At 45.7% G+C, this 23,761-nt stretch overlaps 1 protein-coding gene across 1 annotated transcript; it reads right to left on the reverse strand.

Annotated features, from left to right (window-relative positions):
* Positions 1–236: 236 nt before the first annotated feature.
* On the reverse strand, positions 237–23,623 carry pibf1 (progesterone immunomodulatory binding factor 1). The gene is made up of 9 exons (XM_065015932.1): positions 22,827–23,623; positions 16,537–16,637; positions 15,068–15,266; positions 12,498–12,617; positions 8,585–8,718; positions 7,997–8,105; positions 7,075–7,256; positions 1,738–1,863; positions 237–386 (listed from the first exon to the last, which is right to left on the reverse strand). Exons 1-9 carry the CDS (start codon positions 23,082–23,084, stop codon positions 284–286), a joined length of 1,332 nt encoding a protein of 443 aa, XP_064872004.1. The 5' UTR covers positions 23,085–23,623; the 3' UTR covers positions 237–283.
* Between the last annotated feature and the right edge of the window lie 138 nt (positions 23,624–23,761).

Raw genomic sequence — 23,761 nt, forward strand, 5'->3', positions numbered from 1 at the left:
TAGCTGGTAGTATCTGGTCTCTCTCTCTCTTATTGTTCTAGTAGCTGGTAGTATCTGGTCTCTCTCTCTCTTACTGTTCTAGTAGCTGGTCGTATCTGGCCTGTGTCTCTCTCTTACTGTTCTAGTAGCTGGTCGTATCTGGCCTGTGTCTCTCTCTTACTGTTCTAGTAGCTGGTCGTATCTGGCCTGTGTCTCTCTCTTACTGTTCTAGTAGCTGGTAGTATCTGGTCTCTCTCTCTCTTACTGTTCTAGTAGCTGGTCGTATCTGGCCTGTGTCTCTCTCTTACTGTTCTAGTAGCTGGTCGTATCTGGCCTGTGTCTCTCTCTCTGCCGTCGTCGCTCTGTCCTTCTCCAGCACTGCGTTGTCCCGCGTCTCACGGAGGTTCCTAGAGGACAGACCGAAGCAGTAAGAATTAAAACAGAATTAACAAACAATCGACTTTATGTTAAAATAAAATAATAATTTTAAAGTCTCCCAATCAAACTGGCTCAAATGGTACCTATGGGTCCTAGTCAAAAGTAGTGCACTATCAAATAGGGTGCATAAGCGCACTACTTTCGACAAGGGCACTAAATAGGGAATAAGGTGCATTTTTAAGGGCACTGATTCACACAATTTGTTGAATATCTGAATACATGATCTGAGTAAAGTACAGTACTGTATTCAAATCACAGTGAAAGAGTTCATCTCTAGAGGACACGGGCAGCATCTCTATAATCTCACCTGTTCTCTCTCTACATGGTCTGAGTAAAGTATAGTACTGTATTCAAATCTCTGTTATCACCTGTTCTCTCTCTGGTACATCTCTATAATCTCACCTGTTCTCTCTCTACATGGTCTGAGTAAAGTATAGTACTGTATTCAGAACACAGTGAAAGAGTTCCCTCTAGAGGACACGGGCAGCATCTCTATAATCTCACCTGTTCTCTCTCTACATGGTCTGAGTAAAGTCTCTATAATCTCACACTGTGAAAGAGTTCTCTCTAGAGGACTCTGGTACATCTCTATCATCTCACCTGTTCTCTCTCTCTCTCTCTGGTACATCTCTATAATCTCACCTGTTCTCTCTCTACATGGTCTGAGTAAAGTACAGTACTGTATTCAGAACACAGTGAAAGAGTTCATCTCTAGAGGACACGGGCAGCATCTCTATAATCTCACCTGTTCTCTCTCTGGTACATCTCTATAATCTCACCTGTTCTCTCTCTGGTACATCTCTATAATCTCACCTGTTCTCTCTCTACATGGTCTGAGTAAAGTACAGTACTGTATTCAGAACACAGTGAAAGAGTTCATCTCTAGAGGACACGGGCAGCATCTCTATAATCTCACCTGTTCTCTCTCTCTCTCTGGTACATCTCTATAATCTCACCTGTTCTCTCTCTCTCTCTGGTACATCTCTATAATCTCACCTGTTCTCTCTCTCTCTCTGGTTCATCTCTATAATCTCACCTGTTCTCTCTCTACATGGTCTGAGTAAAGTACAGTACTGTATTCAGAACACAGTGAAAGAGTTCCCTCTAGAGGACACTCACCTGTTCTCTCTCTACATGGTCTGAGTAAAGTACAGTACTGTATTCAGAACACAGTGAAAGAGTTCCCGCTAGAGCATCTCTATAATCTCACCTGTTCTCTCTCTGGTACATCTCTATAATCTCACCTGTTCTCTCTCTCTCTCTGGTACATCTCTATAATCTCACCTGTTCTCTCTCTCTGGTACATCTCTATAATCTCACCTGTTCTCTCTCTCGTACATCTCCTTTGAGGTCCTCTGCAGGCTATCGATCTCCTGGCTGGTCTTCAGACGAATGTTCTCCAGCTCCTCAGCAAGTTTATTCTCGTACTCTGTCTTGTAGTGGTCTCTGTGGAAAAACCATTATATTATACCTGATTGTAGCCATCCTTTGCCTTGATGACAGCTTTGCACACTCTTGGCATTCTCTCAACCAGCTTAATGAGGTAATCACCTGGAATGCATTTCAATTAACAGGTGTGCTTTGTTAAATTGTGGAATTTCTTTCCTTCTTCATGCTTTTGAGCCAATCAGTTGTGTTGACAATGTAGGGGTGGTATATAGAAGATATCCCTATTTGGTAAAAGACCCAAGTCCATAGTATGGCAGGAACAGCTCAAATAAGCAAAGAGAAACGACAGTCCATCATCACTTTAAGACATGAAGGTCAATAAATACGGAACATTTCAAGAACTTTGACAGTTTCTTCAAGTGCAGTCGGAAAAAACCATCAAGCGCTATTTATTTCACCTTTATTTAACCAGGTAGGCAAGTTGAGAACAAGTTCTCATTTACAACTGCGACCCGGCCAAGATAAAGCAAAGCAGCTATGATGAAACTGGTTCTCATGAGGACCACCACAGGAATGGAAGACCCAGAGTTCCCTCTGCTGCAGAGGATAAGTTCATTAGAGTTAACTGGCTCTCATGAGGACCGCCACAGGAAAGGAAGACCCAGAGTTACCTCTGCTGCAGAGGATAAGTTCATTAGAGGTCCCTCTGCTGCAGAGGATAAGTTCATTAGAGGTCCCTCTGCTGCTGAGGATAAGTTCATTAGAGTTCCCTCTGCTGCAGAGGATAAGTTCATTAGAGTTCCCTCTGCTGCAGAGGATAAGTTCATTAGAGGTCCCTCTGCTGCAGAGGATAAGTTCATTAGAGTTCCCTCTGCTGCAGAGGATAAGTTCATTAGAGTTCCCTCTGCTGCAGAGGATAAGTTCAGTAGAGGTCCCTCTGCTGCAGAGGATAAGTTCATTAGAGGTCCCTCTGCTGCAGAGGATAAGTTCAGTAGAGGTCCCTCTGCTGCAGAGGATAAGTTCATTAGAGTTAACTGTCTCTCATGAGGACCGCCACAGGAAAGGAAGACCCAGAGTTCCCTCTGCTGCAGAGGATAAGTTCATTAGAGTTACCAGCCTCAGAAATTGCAGCCCAAATAAATGCTTCACTGCTTCACCGTTCAGAGGAGACTGCGTGAATCAGACCTTCATGGTCGAATTGCTGAAAATAAGCCACTACTAAAAGACACCGATAAGAAGAAGAGACTTGCTTGGACCAAGAAACACGAGCAGTGGACATTAGACTGGTGGAAACATGTCCTTCGGTCTGATGAGTCCAAATATGAGATTTTTGGTTCCAAGCGCTGTGTCTTCGTGAGATGTAGAGAGTAGTTGAACGAATGATCTCTGCATGTGTGGTTCCCACCGTGAAGCATGGAGGAGGAGGTGTGACGGTGCTTTGCTGGTGACACTGTCAGTGGTTTATTTAGAATTCAAGGCATATTTAACCAGCATGGCTACCACAGCAATCTGCAGCGATACGCCATCCCATCTGGTTTGTGCTTAGTGGGACTATCATTTGTTTTTCAACAGGACAATGACCCAACACACCTCCAGGCTGTATAAGTGTAAGGGCTATTTGACCAAGAAGGAGAGTGCTGCGTCAGATGACCTGGCCTCCACAATCCCCCGACCTCAACCCAATTGAGATGGTTTGGGATGAGTTGGACCTCAGAGTGAAATAAAAGCAGCGAACAAGTGCTCAGCATATGTGGGAACTCCTTCAAGACTGTTGGAAAAGAATTCCAGGTGAAGCTGGTTGAGAGAATGCCAAGAGTGTGCAAAGCTGTCATCAAAGAAAAGGGTGGCTACGTGGAAGAAACAAAAGTTTTGTGTAACACTATTTTGGTTACTACATGATTCCATATGTGTTATTTCATAGTTTTGATGTCTTCACTATTATTCTACAATGTAGAAAATAGCAAAAAAACATTGAATGAATATATATAATATATATAATATGTCCAAACTTTTGACTGGTACTGTATATACAAAAGTATGTGGACACCCCAGCAAATTAATGAATTGGACTATTTCAGCCACAACCGTTGTTGACAGGTGTATAAAATCGAGCACACAGCCATGCAATCTCCATAGACAAACATTGTCAGTAGAATGGCCCGTACTGAAGAGCTCAGTGACTTTCAACGTGGCACCGTCATAGGATGCCACCTTTCCAACAAGACAAGTTTGTCACATTTCTGTCCCGGGTCAACTGTAATTGCCTCTATTGTGAAGTGGAAAGTTCCAGAACTCACGACAAGAGTTCCAAACTGGGAAAGGGGGGATACCTAAGTCAGTTATTCAACTGAATTTATTCAACTGAAATGTGTCTAACCGCATTTAACCCAAATGAAATGAAATGGGTTTCCATGGCCGAGCAGCTGCACACAAGTCTAAGATCACCATGTGAAATGCCAAGCGTCGGCTGGAGTGGTGTAAAGCTCAGCGCCATTGGACTCTGGAGCAGTGGAAACAAGTTCTCTGGAGGGATGAACCACACTTCACCATCTGGCAGTCCCACGGACGAATCTGGGTTTGGTGGATGACAGGAGAAGGCTACGAGCCTGAATGCATAGTGCCAACTGTAAAGTTTGGTGGACGAGGAATAATGGTTTTGGCCCCTTAGTTCCAGTGAAGGGAAATCTTAACGCTACAGCACAATGACATTCTAGATGATTCTGTGCTTCCAACTTTGTGGCAACAGTTTGGGGAAGGCCCTTTCCTGTTTCAGCATGACAATGCCCTCGTGCACAAAACAAGGTCCATACAGAAATGGTTTGTCGAGATCAGTGTGGAAGAACTTGACTGGCCTGCACAGAGCCCTGACCTCAACCCCATCGAACACCTTTGGGATGAATTGGAACGCCGACTGCGAGCCAGGCCTTATCGCCCAACATCAGTGCCCGACCTCACTAATGCTCTTGTGGCTGAATGGAAGCAAGTCCCTGCAGCAATGTTCCAACATCTAGTGGAAAGCCTTCCCTGAAGAGCGGAGGCTGTTATAGCAGCAAAGGGGGGTCCAACTCCATATTAATGACTTCCCAGAAGAGTGGAGGCTGTTATAGCAGCAAAGGGGGGTCCAACTCCATATTAATGCCATCCCAGAAGAGTGGAGGCTGTTATAGCAGCAAAGGGGGGTCCAACTCCATATTAATGACTTCCCAGAAGAGTGGAGGCTGTTATAGCAGCAAAGGGGGTCCAACTCCATATTAATGACTTCCCAGAAGAGTGGAGGCTGTTATAGCAGCAAAGGGGGGTCCAACTCGATATTAATGACTTCCCTGAAGAGTGGAGGCTGTTATAGCAGCAAAGGGGGGTCCAACTCGATATTAATGACTTCCCTGAAGAGTGGAGGCTGTTATAGCAGCAAAGGGGGGGTCCAACTCCATATTAATGACTTCCCTGAAGAGTGGAGGCTGTTATAGCAGCAAAGGGGGGACCAACTCCATATTAATGACTTCCCTGAAGAGTGGAGGCTGTTATAGCAGCAAAGGGGGGTCCAACTCCATATTAATGACTTCCCAGAAGAGTGGAGGCTGTTATAGGGGGGGTCCAACTCCATATTAATGACTTCCCAGAAGAGTGGAGGCTGTTATAGCAGCAAGGGGGACCAACTCCATATTAATGACTTCCCAGAAGAGTGGAGGCTGTTATAGCAGCAAAGGGGGGACCAACTCCATATTAACGCCCATGATCTTGGAATGAGATGTTGGACGTGCAGGTGTCCATATATTTTTGGTCATGTAATGTATCATCAAGAAGGTTCCTAAGAAGGTAAAGCACTTCTCCAGGCAGGCGTTGTTAGATCTGATTATCACGACAGGAGACTGCAATACACACACCTGAGGAGGAACGCACCCAAAGGGCTGGCTAGCTCTGTCCAGCCCTTAGGGGGCGTTCCAGGTGGTCTGTACTGCAGTCACACTGCCCAGCTTTAGGTGGCGATGGAGACCTCTTGACGGGTACCCACCTGGAAGCTATATATTTATCTTAGACCTCCTCCATGGCCCTCTGGGTTAGGGTTGGGGAGGGGTACTGACCTAGAAGGGTTAGGGAGGAGTACTGACCTAGAACGGTTAGGGAGGGGTACTGACCTAGAAGGGTTAGGGAGGAGTACTGATATAGAAAGGTTAGGGAGGGGTACTGATATAGGAGGGTTAGGGAGGAGTACTGACCCAAAAGGGTTAGGGAGGAGTACTGATATAGAAGGGTTAGGGAGGAGTACTGATATAGAAGGGTTAGGGAGGAGTACTGATATAGAAGGGTTAGGGAGGAGTACTGATATAGAAGGGTTAGGGAGGAGTACTGATATAGAAGGGTTAGGGAGGAGTACTGACCTAGAAGGGTTAGGGAGGAGTACTGATATAGGAGGGTTAGGGAGGAGTACTGATATAGAAGGGTTAGGGAGGGGTACTGATATAGGAGGGTTAGGGAGGAGAACTGATATAGAAGGGTTAGGGAGGGGTACTGACCTAGAAGGGTTAGGGAGGAGTACTGATATAGAAGGGTGGGGGGGAGTACAGACCTAGAAGGGTTAGGGAGGAGTACTGATATAGGAGGGTTAGGGAGGAGTACTGATATAGAAGGGTGGGGGGGAGTACAGACCTAGAAGGGTTAGGGAGGAGTACTGATATAGAAGGGTTAGGGAGGGGTACTGACCTAGAAGGGTTAGGGAGGAGTACTGATCCAGAAGGGTTAGGGAGGGGTACTGACCTAGAAGGGTTAGGGAGGGGTACTGATATAGAAGGGTTAGGGAGGAGTACTGATATAGAAGGGTTAGGGAGGAGTACTGACCTAGGAGGGTTAGGGAGGAGTACTGACCTAGGAGGGTTAGGGAGGGGTACTGACCTAGAAGGGTTAGGGAGGAGTACTGATCCAGAAGGGTTAGGGAGGGGTACTGATCTAGAAGGGTTAGGGAGGAGTACTGATATAGAAGGGTTAGGGGGGAGTACAGACCTAGAAGGGTTAGGGAGGAGTACTGATATAGAAGGGTTAGGGAGGAGTACTGATATAGAAGGGTTAGGGAGGGGTACTGATATAGGAGGGTTAGGGAGGAGTACTGATATAGAAGGGTTAGGGAGGGGTACTGACCTAGGAGGGTTAGGGAGGAGTACTGACCCAGAAGGGTTAGGGAGGAGTACTGACCTAGGAGGGTTAGGGAGGAGTACCGACCCAGAAGGGTTAGGGAGGAGTACCGACCCAGAAGGGTTAGGGAGGAGTACTGACCTAGAAGCGATGTATTTGTGATAGACCTCCTCCCTGGCCCTCTGGGCACCGTCCAGCTGGGTCTGCAGCCTCTCTAGACGGTCTTCCTGGTGGGCACAGCGCACATTCAGCTCCATGCTCTGTCTGTGAACATATTCCTTATCCTTCTGGAGGAGGGTCACCGTCTGCTGCAGAGTAGACACCTGGAGGACAGAGAGGTTAGAGGTAGTCAATCCATCTGTAGGAGGGTCACTGACTGCTGCAGAGTACACACCTGGAGGACAGAGGGGTTAGAGGTAGTCAATCCATCTGGAGGGGGTCACCGTCTGCTGCAGAGTAGACACCTGGAACACAGAGGGGTTAGAATTAGAGGTAGTCTTTATCCATCTGGAGGAGGGTCACTGACTGCTGCAGAGTAGACACCTGGAGGACAGAGGGGTTAGAGGTAGTCAATCCATCTGGAGGAGGGTCACCGTCTGCTGCAGAGTAGACACCTGGAGGACAGAGGGGTTAGAGGTGGTCAATCCATCTGGAGGAGGGTCACTGACTGCTGCAGAGTAGACACCTGGAACACAGAGGGGTTAGAGGTAGTCAATCCATCTGGAGGAGGGTCACTGACTGCTGCAGAGTAGACACCTGGACGACAGAGGGGTTAGAGGTAGTCTATCCATCTGGAGGAGGGTCACTGACTGCTGCAGAGTAGACACCTGGACGACAGAGGGGTTAGAGGTAGTCTATCCATCTGGAGGAGGGTCACCGTCTGCTGGAGGACATTTAACGTGACATGTTGTCATTTAGCAGATGCTGTAATTCAGAGGGAGGTCCAGTCAGTATCTTCCACTAAAGGAAGGTGAGACAACATCTATCAGCCAATCAGTGGTACTGTTGGCAACATCAAGGTGTTCGGCAGGTAGCAGTAGTAGTATCCAGGTTGGTGTTGTACCTCTCGACTCAGCTCATTCCTCTCCCTGGTCTGGACCTCATGAGTCATCTCCAGCAGCTCCAGCCTCTTCCTCAACTCTCTCACCTCACACTCAAACGCATCCCGCTCACTGGAACGGAAGGGAGGATCGACGTTTAGTTTCTAAATGTCTAAACACACAAATACATTTTTCAAAGTGAAAAGAGTCCATTTTTGTAAATCCTTCTCCAGACATTTGATCTGACAGGGACACTTGATGAAAACAGAAGTGGTCTTTCCTCCCTCTCCCCCTCTCTCCCTCTCTCTCACCGTTTGATGTTAGAGTAGTTGTCCTGATGAAAACAGAAGTGGTCTTTCCTCCCTCCCTCTCTCTCCCTCTCTCTCACCGTTTGATGTTAGAGTAATTGTCCTGATGAAAACAGAAGTGGTCTTTCCTCCCTCCCCCTCTCTCCCTCTCTCTCACCGTTTGATGTTAGAGTAGTTGTCCTGATGAAAACAGAGGTGGTCTTTCCTCCCTCTCCCTCTCTCTCCCTCTCTCTCACCGTTTGATGTTAGAGTAATTGTCCTGCTGAAAACTGAGGTGGTCTTTCCTCCCTCTCTCTCTCTTACCGTTTGATGTTAGAGTAGTTGTCCCGCTTGAAGTCTCCCTCCTGGATGAGCCCTTTAGTGTCAGCCAGCTCCAGAGTTAGTCTCTGGTTCCTGATCTCCAGCTCTGACCTCGCCCTGCGCTCCTCCTCGTAACTCTACACCACAGGAGGAGGGTTACAAAACAATCACATGGGCCGACAAACAATTAACGCCCCTCTTAGAAACTGCCGTAGCTGCAGAACCGACACTGCTCTAAGACAAACAGTACCTGCATGAAGGCCCTGATCTGTCCTCTCTCTGTCTGTACCTCCATGAAGGCCCTGATCTGTCCTCTCTCTGTCTGTACCTCCATGAAGGCTCTGATCTGTCCTCTGTCTGTACCTCCATGAAGGCTCTGATCTGTCCTCTCTCTGTCTGTACCTCCATGAAGGCTCTGATCTGTCCTCTGTCTGTACCTCCATGAAGGCCCTGATCTGTCCTCTCTCTGTCTGTACCTCCATGAAGGCCCTGATCTGTCCTCTCTCTGTCTGTACCTCCATGAAGGCTCTGATCTGTCCTCTCTCTGTCTGTACCTCCATGAAGGCTTTAATCTGTCCTGTCTGTACCTCCATGAAGGCTCTGATCTGTCCTCTCTCTGTACCTCCATGAAGGCTCTGATCTGTCCTCTCTCTGTCTGTACCTCCATGAAGGCTCTGATCTGTCTCTCTCTGTCTGTACCTCCATGAAGGCCCTGATCTGTCTGTACCTCCATGAAGGCTCTCTGTACCTCCATGAAGGCTCTGATCTGTCCTCTCTCTGTCTGTACCTCCATGAAGGCTGTGATCTGTCCTCTCTGTCTGTACCTCCATGAAGGCCCTGATCTGTCCTCTCTCTGTCTGTACCTCCATGAAGGCTCTGATCTGTCCTCTCTCTGTCTGTACCTCCATGAAGGCTCTGATCTGTACTCTCTCTGTCTGTACCTCCATGAAGGCTCTGATCTGTCCTCTCTCTGTCTGTACCTCCATGAAGGCTCTGATCTGTCCTCTCTCTGTCTGTACCTCCATGAAGGCTCTGATCTGTCCTCTCTGTCTGTACCTCCATGAAGGCTCTGATCTGTCCTCTGTCTGTACCTCCATGAAGGCTCTGATCTGTCCTCTCTCTGTCTGTACCTCCATGAAGGCCCTGATCTGTCCTCTCTCTGTCTGTACCTCCATGAAGGCTTTAATCTGTCCTCTGTCTGTACCTCCATGAAGGCTCTGATCTGTCCTCTGTCTGTACCTCCATGAAGGCTCTGATCTGTCCTCTCTCTGTCTGTACCTCCATGAAGGCTTTAATCTGTCCTCTGTCTGTACCTCCATGAAGGCTTTAATCTGTCCTCTGTCTGTACCTCCATGAAGGCTCTGATCTGTCCTCTCTCTGTCTGTACCTCCATGAAGGCTCTGATCTGTCCTCTCTCTGTCTGTACCTCCATGAAGGCTCTGATCTGTCCTCTCTCTGTCTGTACCTCCATGAAGGCTCTGATCTGTCCTCTCTCTGTCTGTACCTCCATGAAGGCTCTGATCTGTCCTCTCTCTGTCTGTACCTCCATGAAGGCCCTGATCTGTCCTCTCTGTCTGTACCTCCATGAAGGCTCTGATCTGTCCTCTCTCTGTACCTCCATGAAGGCTCTGATCTGTCCTCTCTCTGTCTGTACCTCCATGAAGGCTGTGATCTGTCCTCTCTGTCTGTACCTCCATGAAGGCCCTGATCTGTCCTCTCTCTGTCTGTACCTCCATGAAGGCTCTGATCTGTCCTCTCTCTGTCTGTACCTCCATGAAGGCTCTGATCTGTACTCTCTCTGTCTGTACCTCCATGAAGGCTCTGATCTGTCCTCTCTCTGTCTGTACCTCCATGAAGGCTCTGATCTGTCCTCTCTGTCTGTACCTCCATGAAGGCTCTGATCTGTCCTCTGTCTGTACCTCCATGAAGGCTCTGATCTGTCCTCTCTCTGTCTGTACCTCCATGAAGGCCCTGATCTGTCCTCTCTCTGTCTGTACCTCCATGAAGGCTTTAATCTGTCCTCTGTCTGTACCTCCATGAAGGCTCTGATCTGTCCTCTGTCTGTACCTCCATGAAGGCTCTGATCTGTCCTCTCTCTGTCTGTACCTCCATGAAGGCTTTAATCTGTCCTCTGTCTGTACCTCCATGAAGGCTTTAATCTGTCCTCTGTCTGTACCTCCATGAAGGCTCTGATCTGTCCTCTCTCTGTCTGTACCTCCATGAAGGCTCTGATCTGTCCTCTCTGTCTGTACCTCCATGAAGGCCCTGATCTGTCCTCTGTCTGTACCTCCATGAAGGCCCTGATCTGTCCTCTCTCTGTCTGTACCTCCATGAAGGCTCTGATCTGTCCTCTCTCTGTCTGTATCTCCATGAAGGCTCTGATCTGTCCTCTCTCTGTCTGTACCTCCATGAAGGCTCTGATCTGTCCTCTCTCTGTCTGTACCTCCATGAAGGCCCTGATCTGTCCTCTCTCTGTCTGTACCTCCATGAAGGCTCTGATCTGTCCTCTCTCTGTACCTCCATGAAGGCTCTGATCTGTCCTCCCTCTGTCTGTACCTCCATGAAGGCCTTAATCTGTCCTCTCTGTCTGTACCTCCATGAAGGCTCTGATCTGTCCTCTCTCTGTCTGTACCTCCATGAAGGCTCTGATCTGTCCTCTCTCTGTCTGTACCTCCATGAAGACTCTGATCTGTCCTCTCTCTGTCTGTACCTGCATGATGGCCCTGATCTGTCCTCTCTGTCTGTACCTCCATGAAGGCTGTGATCTGTCCTCTCTGTCTGTACCTCCATGAAGGGCCTGATCTGTCCTCTCTCTGTCTGTACCTCCATGAAGGCTCTGATCTGTCCTCTCTCTGTCTGTACCTCCATGAAGGCTCTGATCTGTCCTCTCTCTGTCTGTACCTCCATGAAGGCTCTGATCTGTCCTCTCTCTGTCTGTACCTCCATGAAGGCTCTGATCTGTCCTCTCTCTGTCTGTACCTCCATGAAGGCTCTGATCTGTCCTCTCTCTGTCTGTACCTCCATGAAGGCTCTGATCTGTCCTCTCTCTGTCTGTACCTCCATGAAGGCTCTGATCTGTCCTCTGTCTGTACCTCCATGAAGGCTCTGATCTGTCCTCTCTCTGTCTGTACCTCCATGAAGGCTCTGATCTGTCCTCTCTCTGTCTGTATCTCCATGAAGGCTCTGATCTGTCCTCTGTCTGTACCTCCATGAAGGCTCTGATCTGTCCTCTCTGTCTGTACCTCCATGAAGGCTCTGATCTGTCCTCTCTGTCTGTACCTCCATGAAGGCTCTGATCTGTCCTCTCTCTGTCTGTACCTCCATGAAGGCTCTGATCTGTCCTCTCTCTGTCTGTACCTCCATGAAGGCTCTGATCTGTCCTCTCTCTGTCTGTACCTCCATGAAGGCTCTGATCTGTCCTCTGTCTGTACCTCCATGACGGCTCTGATCTGTCCTCTCTCTGTCTGTACCTCCATGAAGGCTCTGATCTGTCCTCTCTCTCCATCTGTATCTCCATCCAAGGCTCTGATCTGTCCTCTGTCTGTACCTCCATGAAGGCTCTGATCTGTCTGATCTCTCTCTGTCTTATAACTCCATGAAGGCTCTGATCTGTCTCTCTGTCTGTACCTCCATGAAGGCTCTGATCTGTCCTCTCTCTGTCTGTACCTCCATGAAGGCTCTGATCTGTCCTCTATCTGTACCTCCATGAAGGCTCTGATCTGTCCTCTCTCTGTCTGTACCTCCATGAAGGCTCTGATCTGTCCTCTCTCTGTCTGTACCTCCATGAAGGCTCTGATCTGTCCTCTATCTGTACCTCCATGAAGGCTCTGATCTGTAACTCTCTGTACCTCCATGCTCTGATCTGTCTGTGTGTGTGTGTGTGTGTGTGTGTGTGTGTGTGTGTGTGTGTATATACCTTCATAAGGGCCTTGATCTCAGTTCTGTGTGTCTCCAGGTCATCTGTCAGGCTGTTCCTCTTGACATGGAGCTCAGAGAGCTGGGCTTTGAGAGGACTCACCACCTCATAGAAACACACCTGGGAGAACACCACACTGCATTATAACACAACACACTGCATTATAACACAACACACTGCATTATAACACAACACACTGCATTATAACACAACACACTGCATTAACACACAACACACTGCATTATAACACACAACACACTGCATTATAACAACACACTGTATTATAACAACACACTGCATTATAACACAACACACTGCATTATAACACACAACACACTGCATTATAACACAACACACTGCATTATAACAACACACTGCATTATAACACAACACACTGCATTATAACACAACACACTGCATTATAACACAACACACTGCATTATAACACAACACACTGCATTATAACACAACACACTGCATTATAACAACACACTGCATTATAACACAACACACTGCATTATAACACAACACACTGCATTATAACACAACACACTGCATTATAACACAACACACTGCATTATAACACAACACACTGCATTATAACACAACACTGCATTATAACAACACACTGCATTATAACAACACACTGCATTATAACACAACACACTGCATTATAACACAACACACTGCATTATAACACAACACACTGCATTATAACACAACACACTGCATTATAACAACACACTGCATTATAACACAACACACTGCATTATAACACAACACACTGCATTATAACAACACACTGCATTATAACACAACACACTGCATTATAACACAACACACTGCATTATAACACACTGCATTATAACACAACACACTGCATTATAACACACTGCATTATAACACAACACACTGCATTATAACACAACACTGCATTATAACAACACACTGCATTATAACACAACACACTGCATTATAACACAACACACTGCATTATAACACCACACACTGCATTATAACACAACACACTGCATTATAACACAACACACTGCATTATAACACAACACACTGCATTATAACAACACACTGCATTATAACAACACACTGCATTATAACAACACACTGCATTATAACACAACACACTGCATTATAACAACACACTGCATTATAACAACACACTGCATTATAACAACACACTGCATTATAACACAACACACTGCATTATAACACAACACACTGCATTATAACACACAACACACTGCATTATAACACAACACACTGCATTATAACAACACACTGTATTATAACAACACACTGCATTATAACACAACACACTGCATTATAACACACAACACACTGCATTATAACACAACACACTGCATTATAACAACACACTGCATTATAACACAACACACTGCATTATAACACAACACACTGCATTATAACACAACACACTGCATTATAACACAACACACTGCATTATAACACAACACACTGCATTATAACACAACACACTGCATTATAACACACACTGCATTATAACAACACACTGCATTATAACACCACACTGCATTATAACACACAACACACTGCATTATAACACACAACACACTGCATTATAACACACAACACACTGCATTATAACACAACACACTGCATTATAACACAACACACTGCATTATAACACAACACACTGCATTATAACACAACACACTGCATTATAACACAACACACTGCATTAACACACTGCATTATAACACAACACACTGCATTAACACACAACACACTGCATTAACACACTGCATTATAACACAACACACTGCATTATAACACAACACACTGCATTATAACACAACACACTGCATTAACACACAACACACTGCATTATAACACAACACACTGCATTATAACACAACACACTGCATTATAACACAACACACTGCATTATAACAACACACTGCATTATAACACACTGCATTATAACACAACACACTGCATTATAACACAACACACTGCATTATAACACCACACTGCATTATAACACAACACACTGCATTATAACACAACACACTGCATTATAACAACACACTGCATTAACACACAACACACTGCAATATAACACAACACACTGCATTATAACACAACACACTGCATTATAACAACACACTGCATTATAACAACACACTGCATTAACATACCACACTGCATTACCATACCACATTACCACCCCACACTGCATTATAACAACACACTGCATTATAACACAACACACTGCATTATAACAACACACTGCATTATAACAACACACTGCATTATAACACAACACACTGCATTATAACACAACACACTGTATTATAACACAACACACTGCATTATAACACAACACACTGCATTATAACAACACACTGCATTATAACAACACACTGCATTACCATACCACATTACCACACCACACTGCATTATAACACAACACACTGCATTATAACACAACACACTGCATTATAACAACACACTGCATTACCATACCACATTACCACACCACATTAGCAGGATCTCTCCCCAGTTCTCACCGCTACGTATTCAGTGATAGAGAGTCTCTCCTCTGGGATATCTCGGAGCTCCTTGTATTTGTCCTCGGTGAGCTCCAGGTCCCTGAGGCTGCGTCGCAGGTCTCCTGCCTTGTCACACAGCCGTCTGTTAGTCTCCTCCAGCTGCTTCTGTCTCAGTAGGATGCCATCCATCTCCTGCTTCCTCAGAGCCTGCTGCCTCCTGCAGGACAGACAGAGAACCACACTGACTAGAGGCACATCTAAAAAGAGGGCACCCTTTCCAAGCCAACCTGTTTGGTTGAACATCTTCCAATCTTTTAGAGGTTCTGGGTTCGGCAAGGTGATCCTGTGTTGACCTACGACCCCTACGACTGATCAGAGAGACTTGGTTGAACATCTTCCAATATTTTTGAGGTTCTGGGTTCAGCAAGGTGATCCTGTGTTGACCTACGACCCCTACGACTGATCAGAGAGACTTGGTTGAACATCTTCCAATCTTTTAGAGGTTCTGGGTTCGGCAAGGTGATCCTGTGTTGACCTACGACCCCTACGACTGATCAGAGAGACTTGGTTGAACATCTTCCAATCTTTTAGAGGTTCTGGGTTCGGCAAGGTGATCCTGTGTTGACCTACGACCCCTACGACTGATCAGAGAGACTTGGTTGAACATCTTCCAATCTTTTAGAGGTTCTGGGTTCAGCAAGGTGATCCTGTGTTGACCTACGACCCCTACGACTGATCAGAGAGACTTAGTTGAACATCCAATCTTTTAGAGGTTCTGGGTTCGGCAAGGTGATCCTGTGTTGACCTACGACCCCTACGACTGATCAGAGAGACTTGGTTGAACATCTTCCAATCTTTTAGAGGTTCTGAGTTCAGCAAGGTGATCCTGTGTTGACCTACGACCCCTACGACTGATCAGAGAAACTCTGTATCTGCCATATTATTATGGCTAAGGTTAGTCAAGGTCTCAGCTCTGTTCCTACCTCCTCTCCTCCTGGGTGAGTTGCAGCTGTCTGTCCAGTCTCAGATCTGTTCCTACCTCCTCTCCTCCTGGGTGAGTTGCAGCTGTCTGTCCAGTCTCAGATCTGTTCCTACCTCCTCTCCTCCTGGGTGAGTTGTAGCTGTCTGTCCAGTCTCAGATCTGTTCCTACCTCCTCTCCTCCTGGGTGAGTTGCAGCTGTCTGTCCAGTCTCAGATCTGTTCCTACCTCCTCTCCTCCTGGGTGAGTTGTAGCTGTCTGTCCAGTCTCAACTCTGTTCCTACCTCCTCTCCTCCTGGGTGAGTTGCAGCTGGCTGTCCAGTCTCAGATCTGTTCCTACCTCCTCTCCTCCTGGGTGAGTTGCAGCTGGCTGTCCAGTCTCAGATCTGTTCCTACCTCCTCTCCTCCTGGGTGAGTTGTAGCTGTCTGTCCAGTCTCAACTCTGTTCCTACCTCCTCTCCTCCTGGGTGAGTTGCAGCTGGCTGTCCAGTCTCAGATCTGTTCCTACCTCCTCTCATCCTGGGTGAGTTGCAGCTGGCTGTCCAGTCTCAGAGCCAGGACTTGTTTCTGGTGCAGGGCAACATTCAGCCTCTCCTCCAGCTCCTCCGTCTAGGGAAGAGAGCACAGAACAAGTAGAGGGATACATAAGAGCGTCCCCAATGGCCTCTAATTAACTTTCCTATTATATAGTGCACTACCCCGTATCTGGTATATAATGTAAATAAATCTAAAATGGCCGCACAGTTTTTGGACTCCTTTATCAGTTCCTACCTGATTAAGTACAATACCATGGGAAAATAATGTTGAAAGGACAGGTAGTGTTTGGAGCTAAAAGGGTGGGACGAAAAACAACAAGATAACGAAATGCAAATTATACTGGGTCTGGAAAATGTATTTAGGTTCACAACCTTTTGTGAAACAGCACAGTTAAAAAAAATGATATGGCATAGTTTTTCAACAGGACAATGACCCAACACCAAGAAGGAGAATGAGGCATCAGATGACCTGGCCTCTACAATCACCCGACCTCAACCCAATTGAGATGGTTTGGGATGAGTTGGACCGCAGAGGGAAGGAAAAGCAGCCAACAAGTGCTCAGCAAGACTGTTGGAAAATTATTCCAGGTGAAGCTGGTTGAGAGAATGCCAAGCGTGTGCAAAGCTGTCATCAAGGCTGTTATGTTCTGTTAATTACTGATGTCCCCTTTAAGGATGGAGCACCCTTGGTCATGCGCAGTATTGTTCTATGTTATTCTGGTACTAACTAGTTTGAGTAAATATGAAGCTCCAGTTCAATTGCTTGTATTCCGAGTCTTTCTTATTACATAAATAAGTACTAAGTGTTAAGACACTACAAAGGCGACGAGGATGATTACCTGCAGTGTGCATCACGAATTCAGATGGAGTTCGTAGGAAGAGAGGAAGATTTTGACCCTGTAGCACAACAGCTAGCAAGCAGTGAAAACGAGGGGAGAGCTGACGAGAACGAGGCGGCAGATCAAAGACCTGTGGAGCCGGAGGTAAAGAGAATGGCTAGCATCGGGAAAATAGATGTGTTTGATGACACGCAAGAAAACTGGGCAACTTACATTGAACGACTGGAACAGTACTTCATTGCAAACGACATTGCTGATAACAAAGAGTACCAGCGTTGTTGAGTTTAATTGGCCCAAAACCATACAGTTTGCTAAGAGATCTGACTGCCCCTCTGAAGCCCTCAAATAAAACATTCACAGAGATTGTGGAGATATTGCAAAATCACCTATCACCTAAACCACTCCTCATCGCGGAACGTTTTCGTTTCCACAAGAGAGATCAGAATGAGGGGAGGGGTTAGTACATATGTAGCAGTGTTGAAGAAACTGTCGGAACATTGCCAGTTGGGAGAGAACCTAAATGACACATTAAGGGATAGATTTGTTTGTGGACTGAAACATGAACACATTCAAAACGTTTGCTCACAGAATCAGAGCTCACGTTTGCAAAGGCTGTTGAAATTGCTGTGGCTATGGAAATCGCGACTAAAGATGCATTTGAGTTGCAAAGTAAAAGAAGTACTGACCTGTCACAAATTTCCCTGCACAAGTTTTCACGCAGTCGACAGCGCCCCGTGTGAACGAAAAATGCAACAGGTGTGACAGAGATGGTCACAGAGCAGAGGATTGCCGTTTCAAAGACGAAATTTGTCACAAATGCAGTAGAAGGGGCACATTCAAAGAGCATGCAAAGCAAAATTCAGTCACAACAGGAAAACTGAGAAAATTAAAGGGTCTGTGAATGCACTAGCAGAGAACAGTGGCAGTGATTCAGATGAACGATTAATTGGTACAATGGAGTTAAACACAGTGACTTCTCCCAGCAGTAGCATAATATGGGTGACACCAGATATCGAAGGCAAACCCCTCAAAATGGAGCTGGACACAGGATCTGCAGTGTCTATAATTTCCACTACTGTCTACAATGAGCATTTTAAGGCTATCAAGCTGAAGAACACAAATGTGTTGCTGAAGACATACTCAGGAGAGAGATTGAGTCCAATGGGGCGTTGCAAGTCAGAGTGCATTATGGGGGGCAAACACAGCAGTTACAGCTGTATGTTGTGCCTGGAACTGGCCCCCATTATTTGGCAGGGAATGGCTTTCAAAAATAAAGCTGAATTGGTGTGACTTGAAAATGCTCCACACGTTCCAGTCCAAAGAGAAAGGCACAGACCAAACACTGGAACACTTGCGGAAGAAATACAACACAGTTTTCAGTGATCAGATGGGAACAGTAAAAGGCTTCACAGCAAAACTTGTACTAAGAGATGATGCAACCCCAAAATTCTGCAAAGCCAGATCTGTTCCATACTCCCTGAGACCAAAGGTGGAAGCGGAAATCGATCGCTTGCAGGATACAGGGATCCTGACGAAAGTGGACAGAAGCGAATGGGCCACACCCATAGTTCCTATTGTGAAGAAAGACGGGTCTGTTAGAATGTGTGGGGACTTCAAGGTAACTGTGAATCAATGTTGCATGTGGACCAATACCCCCTACCACGTCTGGATGACATCTTTGCTGCACTAGCTGGTGGGAAACACTTCAGTAAAATCGATCTGAAACAGGCTTACCTGCAGCTACCGGTTGAAGAGAGTTCCAAACAGTACCTGACAATAAACACACACAAAGGTCTATACAGGTATAACCGCCTGGTTTTTGGCATTGCATCAGCCCCAGCCATTTGGCAACGAACTATTGACCAGATTTTGCAAGGAATCCCAGGAACCCAGTGTATCCTGGATGACATGATCATAACAGGACGCACCGACAAAGAGCACCTGGCTAACCTGGAAGAGGTCCTGAAAAGACTGAAAGAGTATGGTCTACAGGCAAACTTAAAGAAGTGTGAGTTCTTCAAAGACAAGATTGTCTTCTGTGGATATGAGATTGACTGCAATGGATTGCACAAAACACAGGACAAAATCGAGGCAGTGGTACAGGCACCACGACCACAAAATATCCAGAAGTGAGATCTTTCACGGGACTGATCAATTACTACAGAAGATTCCTCCCAAACCTTTCAGCAGTACTCCAGCCTCTAAATCAGCTCCTGGAAAAGAATAGGACATGGCGGTGGACAGAGCAGTGTGAAAATGCATTTCTGGAGGCAAAACGGCTCATAACATCTGAACAGGTCCTGATGCATTACGACCCTGAAATGCCAGTGAAGTTGGCTTGTGATGCGTCCCTTATGGATTAGGGGCAGTCCTTTCACACACACTGAAAGATGGGTCAGAGAGGCCAGTTGCATTCGCGTCACGAACATTGAATGATGCAGAGAAAAACTACTCACAAATCGACAAAGAAGCACTGGCACTAGTGTGGGCGTCAAGAAATTCCACGCATACCTATATGGCAAGCGTTTCACACTGGTTACAGATCACCAGCCGTTGCTTTCCATTTTCAGTCCAAAGAAATGCATTCCGGCAATGACAGCAGCCAGGTTACAGCGATATGCCCTGTTCCTTGCCAGTCATATGTATGACATTGAGTTTAAGCCGTCATCCCTCCACACAAATGCAGATGGATTATCCAGACTGCCGTGTACAAGAGAAAGACAAAGGAGGGTGGATGCAGTGGACATGTTCCATACCGCTCAGCTTGAGGCACTACCAGTCACAAGCACAGTTATCAAACAGGAGACAAGGAAAGATGTGACCTTGTCAAAAGTGTACACCTACACCATGTCAGGATGGCCAGCTACTGGCAGAAAGGAGCTGACTCCGTATTTCCAGCGGAGAAACGAAATTACAACGTACCAAGGATGTTTGATGTGGGGAATGAGAGTCATGATACCCCAGAAATGCCAACATCTAGTCTTGCAGCAACTACATGAAGGTCATGTTGGAATTGTCAAAATGAAGCTGCTCGCGAGGAGCCACTTCTGGTGGCCAGGTCTGGACCAACAGATAGAAAATATGGCAAAGAACTGTAGTGGATGTTTGGAAACCCTTCACATGCCTGCTCCTGTCCCAGTCCACCCATGGGAATGGCCCGCAGAGCCATGGCAGAGAATTCATGTGGACTACGCTGGTCCCTTTGAAAAGCACATGTTTCTGGTTATAGTTGATGCCCATTCCAAATGGCCAGAGGTGTTTTGCACTGACTCCTCCACCTCAGCTCAGACGATAGAGTGTCTCAGAACAACGTTTGCACGCTTCGGTTTGCCACTGCAGCTGGTAAGTGACAACGCGCAAGCTTTTGTAAGTGACGAGTTTACAAGATTCATGTCAGTAAATGGAATCAAACACTCAACCTCAGCTCCGTACCACCCTGCCACCAATGGGCTGGCAGAACGCTTTGTGCAAACCCTAAAGCAAGGACTCCGTGCAGCAAAACGAGACGAAGGGACTTTGCAAACAAAACTGGCCAAGTTCCTGGCCTCCTACCGAAACACCCCACATGCCACGACAAATGAAAGCCCAGCCGCACTGATGTTCGGGAGGCCTCTCCGCACACAGCTGGACATCATGAAGCCAAACAGGCGTAATGAAGTGCTGAACAAACAAGCCAAGATGCTCTCCGGTGGCCGGGAGCGCCATCTCCAAACAGGACAGGAAGTGATGGTGCGAGACTACAGAAGAGGAGGGAAATGGACAAGAGGGACCGTACACACACAAACGGGACCCAGAACTTACCAGGTTCAAGTGAGCCCAGACATAATGTGGCGGCGTCACATTAACCAAATGCATTCCACGGAAAACAGCACAACAATCGAGAGAGAACAGGCACAGAGAGCTCCTGAGAGTGACACACAGGGAACTGTAGAGGACGGTGGGGCAGTAGAGAGACCCCAGGCTGAAAGAAGGGAACGTGTTGATGAAGGTGCTGCTATAGCAGACGCTATAATGGAACAAGCACACACTGAGGATGTTCAGGAGCCTCCAGACAATCCGAGGCGCTACCCAGAACGAAGGCACCGTCCACCAGACAGACTAGACTTATAAACAAACAAACAAAAACGAACTGTTCAAGTTCAAATTAAAAGATGCAAAATAACTACAAGAAGTTCTGGGAAATGTTTCAGTTGTGGTTTGGTAAAAGTAACTCTGATTGTATAAGAGAAGGAATGTTATGTTCTGTTAATTACTGATGTCCCCTTTAAGGATGGAGCACCCTTGGTCATGCGCAGTATTGTTCTATGTTATTCTGGTACTAACTAGTTTGAGTAAATGTGAAGCTCCAGTTCAATTGCTTGTATTCCGAGTCTTTCTTATTACATAAATAAGTACTAAGTGTTAAGACACTACAAAGGCAAAGGGTGGCTACTTTGAAGAATCTCAAATATATTTTGATTTGTGTAACACTTGATGAGTAAATGTTTTTATTTTTTAAACTTTAGCTGACGTGGGCTAGTTGAAATGTTTTTATTTTTTAACTTTAGCTGTGGGCTAGTTTGAAATGTTTTTATTTTTCAACTTTAGCTGACGTGGGCTAGTTGAAATGTTTTTATTTTTTAACTTTAGCTGACGTGGGCTAGTTGAAATGTTTTTATTTTTTAACGTTAGCTGACGTGGGCTAGTTGAAATGTTTTTATTTTTTTAACGTTAGCTGACGTGGGCTAGTTGAAATGTTTTTATTTTTTTAACGTTAGCTGACGTGGGCTAGTTGAAATGTTTTTATTTTTTAACTTTAGCTGACGTGGGCTAGTTGAAATGTTTTTATTTTTTAACGTTAGCTGACGTGGGCTAGTTGAAATGTTGTTATTTTTTTAACGTTAGCTGACGTGGGCTAGTTGAAATGTTGTTATTTTTTTAACGTTAGCTGACGTGGGCTAGTTGAAATGTTTTTATTTTTGTAACGTTAGCTGACGTGGGCTAGTTGATCTGGACATCTCTGACACGTTATGAATATCTCTCTACGGTCTGTAATGACTGACATGACAAGAGGACCTGATTACGCACCACCCAATTTAGAAATAGCACCTTGTGCATTCTACTATTAAAACTGTCAAGAGTAACTTTAAAGCGGGACAGATGTTTTTTAGGGTCTGTGCAGCAAGTCACATTTTATGTCACATTCTTCATAGACAAGTGTAAACTAACAGTGAAATGCTTACTTACTTACAAGTCCTTTTCCAACCATGTAGAGTTAAAGATAACATAAAAGAAGCAGGCTGAACGTCGTTTGACGTCCCTACTTTAGGGCCCTCTAGTCATAAGTAATAGAATAGGATACTATTTGAGAAGCAACCCCACATGTATGCTGATGTGAAGGTTTGGTAGCTCGACAGAACATCTTTGAGATCCTAGCTAACTACCTTTGTCAAGTGGTCCACTTTCATGTTATCTATGATGAGATTTTTCTGCGACATCTCTATTTTTAACAGCTGTAAGTTGTGCAGTAGCTCTTTCCTCTCGATGAGCTGTCGGGTGACTTTCTGTGTCCCGGTGCGGTCCCGTTCGTCCGACGACGAGATGTCTTCCGTAGGCACCGTGGTCTCCAGACTGAATTCTTCCGACTCCTCTAGGGAGCTGGAGATATTCACCGACGGGTTTTTCTGCTTCTTCGGAGGCATTTTGTATCTAGATAACGTTAGCTACCCCGCTTTTGTCAAACAAGTAGTGATCTGCTTTTTGCCAGCTAACTACTGAGCATATAACTTTAGTATTACCGAAGATTAAGGATTAGCGAACTCAAGAGTTCAAGGACAGTTAAGGCGTTAGCTAGCTAGTTGTATGATTGTACTAGCTAGCTAACAACGTCGACTGTTGCACGACATATACTGGTAACTAGCTCCTTGTCTGTGGTTGCATTAACTGTTAGCTACTGTACAGTACTAGTTAGTTACATAGTTATAGTTAGCCAACGTCGAATAGTTGGAAAAGTTCACTGTCCAACAGGTAGCTTCATAGCTAGCTGGCTAATTCCTTACAAATTATTATTTTTTGTTGTTGTTGTAATATCCATAAATTAAATGGGGTTAGCATTTACTATTTATATTCGCGAACAACCCTAAATGTTCGGTGGTCGCTGTTTTCATAATTTCAACGGTCCCGCTTCGAATCGCATAGAAACCGCCGCTAGCGGATCACAACAAACAAACGGAAGTGACATCCGAGTCACTTCCGTTTGTTTTGCAACCACATAAAATGTTCGCCAGAAACAGCAACATTTAAAAATAATTTATTCAACTTTTTTTTAGCGCTATTCAGTACATAAAGGATCTCAACGCGCTTTAAAGAAACAAAACAA

The sequence above is a fragment of the Oncorhynchus nerka genome, unplaced genomic scaffold (assembly GCF_034236695.1).
Source record: "Oncorhynchus nerka isolate Pitt River unplaced genomic scaffold, Oner_Uvic_2.0 unplaced_scaffold_1207, whole genome shotgun sequence".
Lineage (NCBI taxonomy): Eukaryota > Metazoa > Chordata > Actinopteri > Salmoniformes > Salmonidae > Oncorhynchus > Oncorhynchus nerka.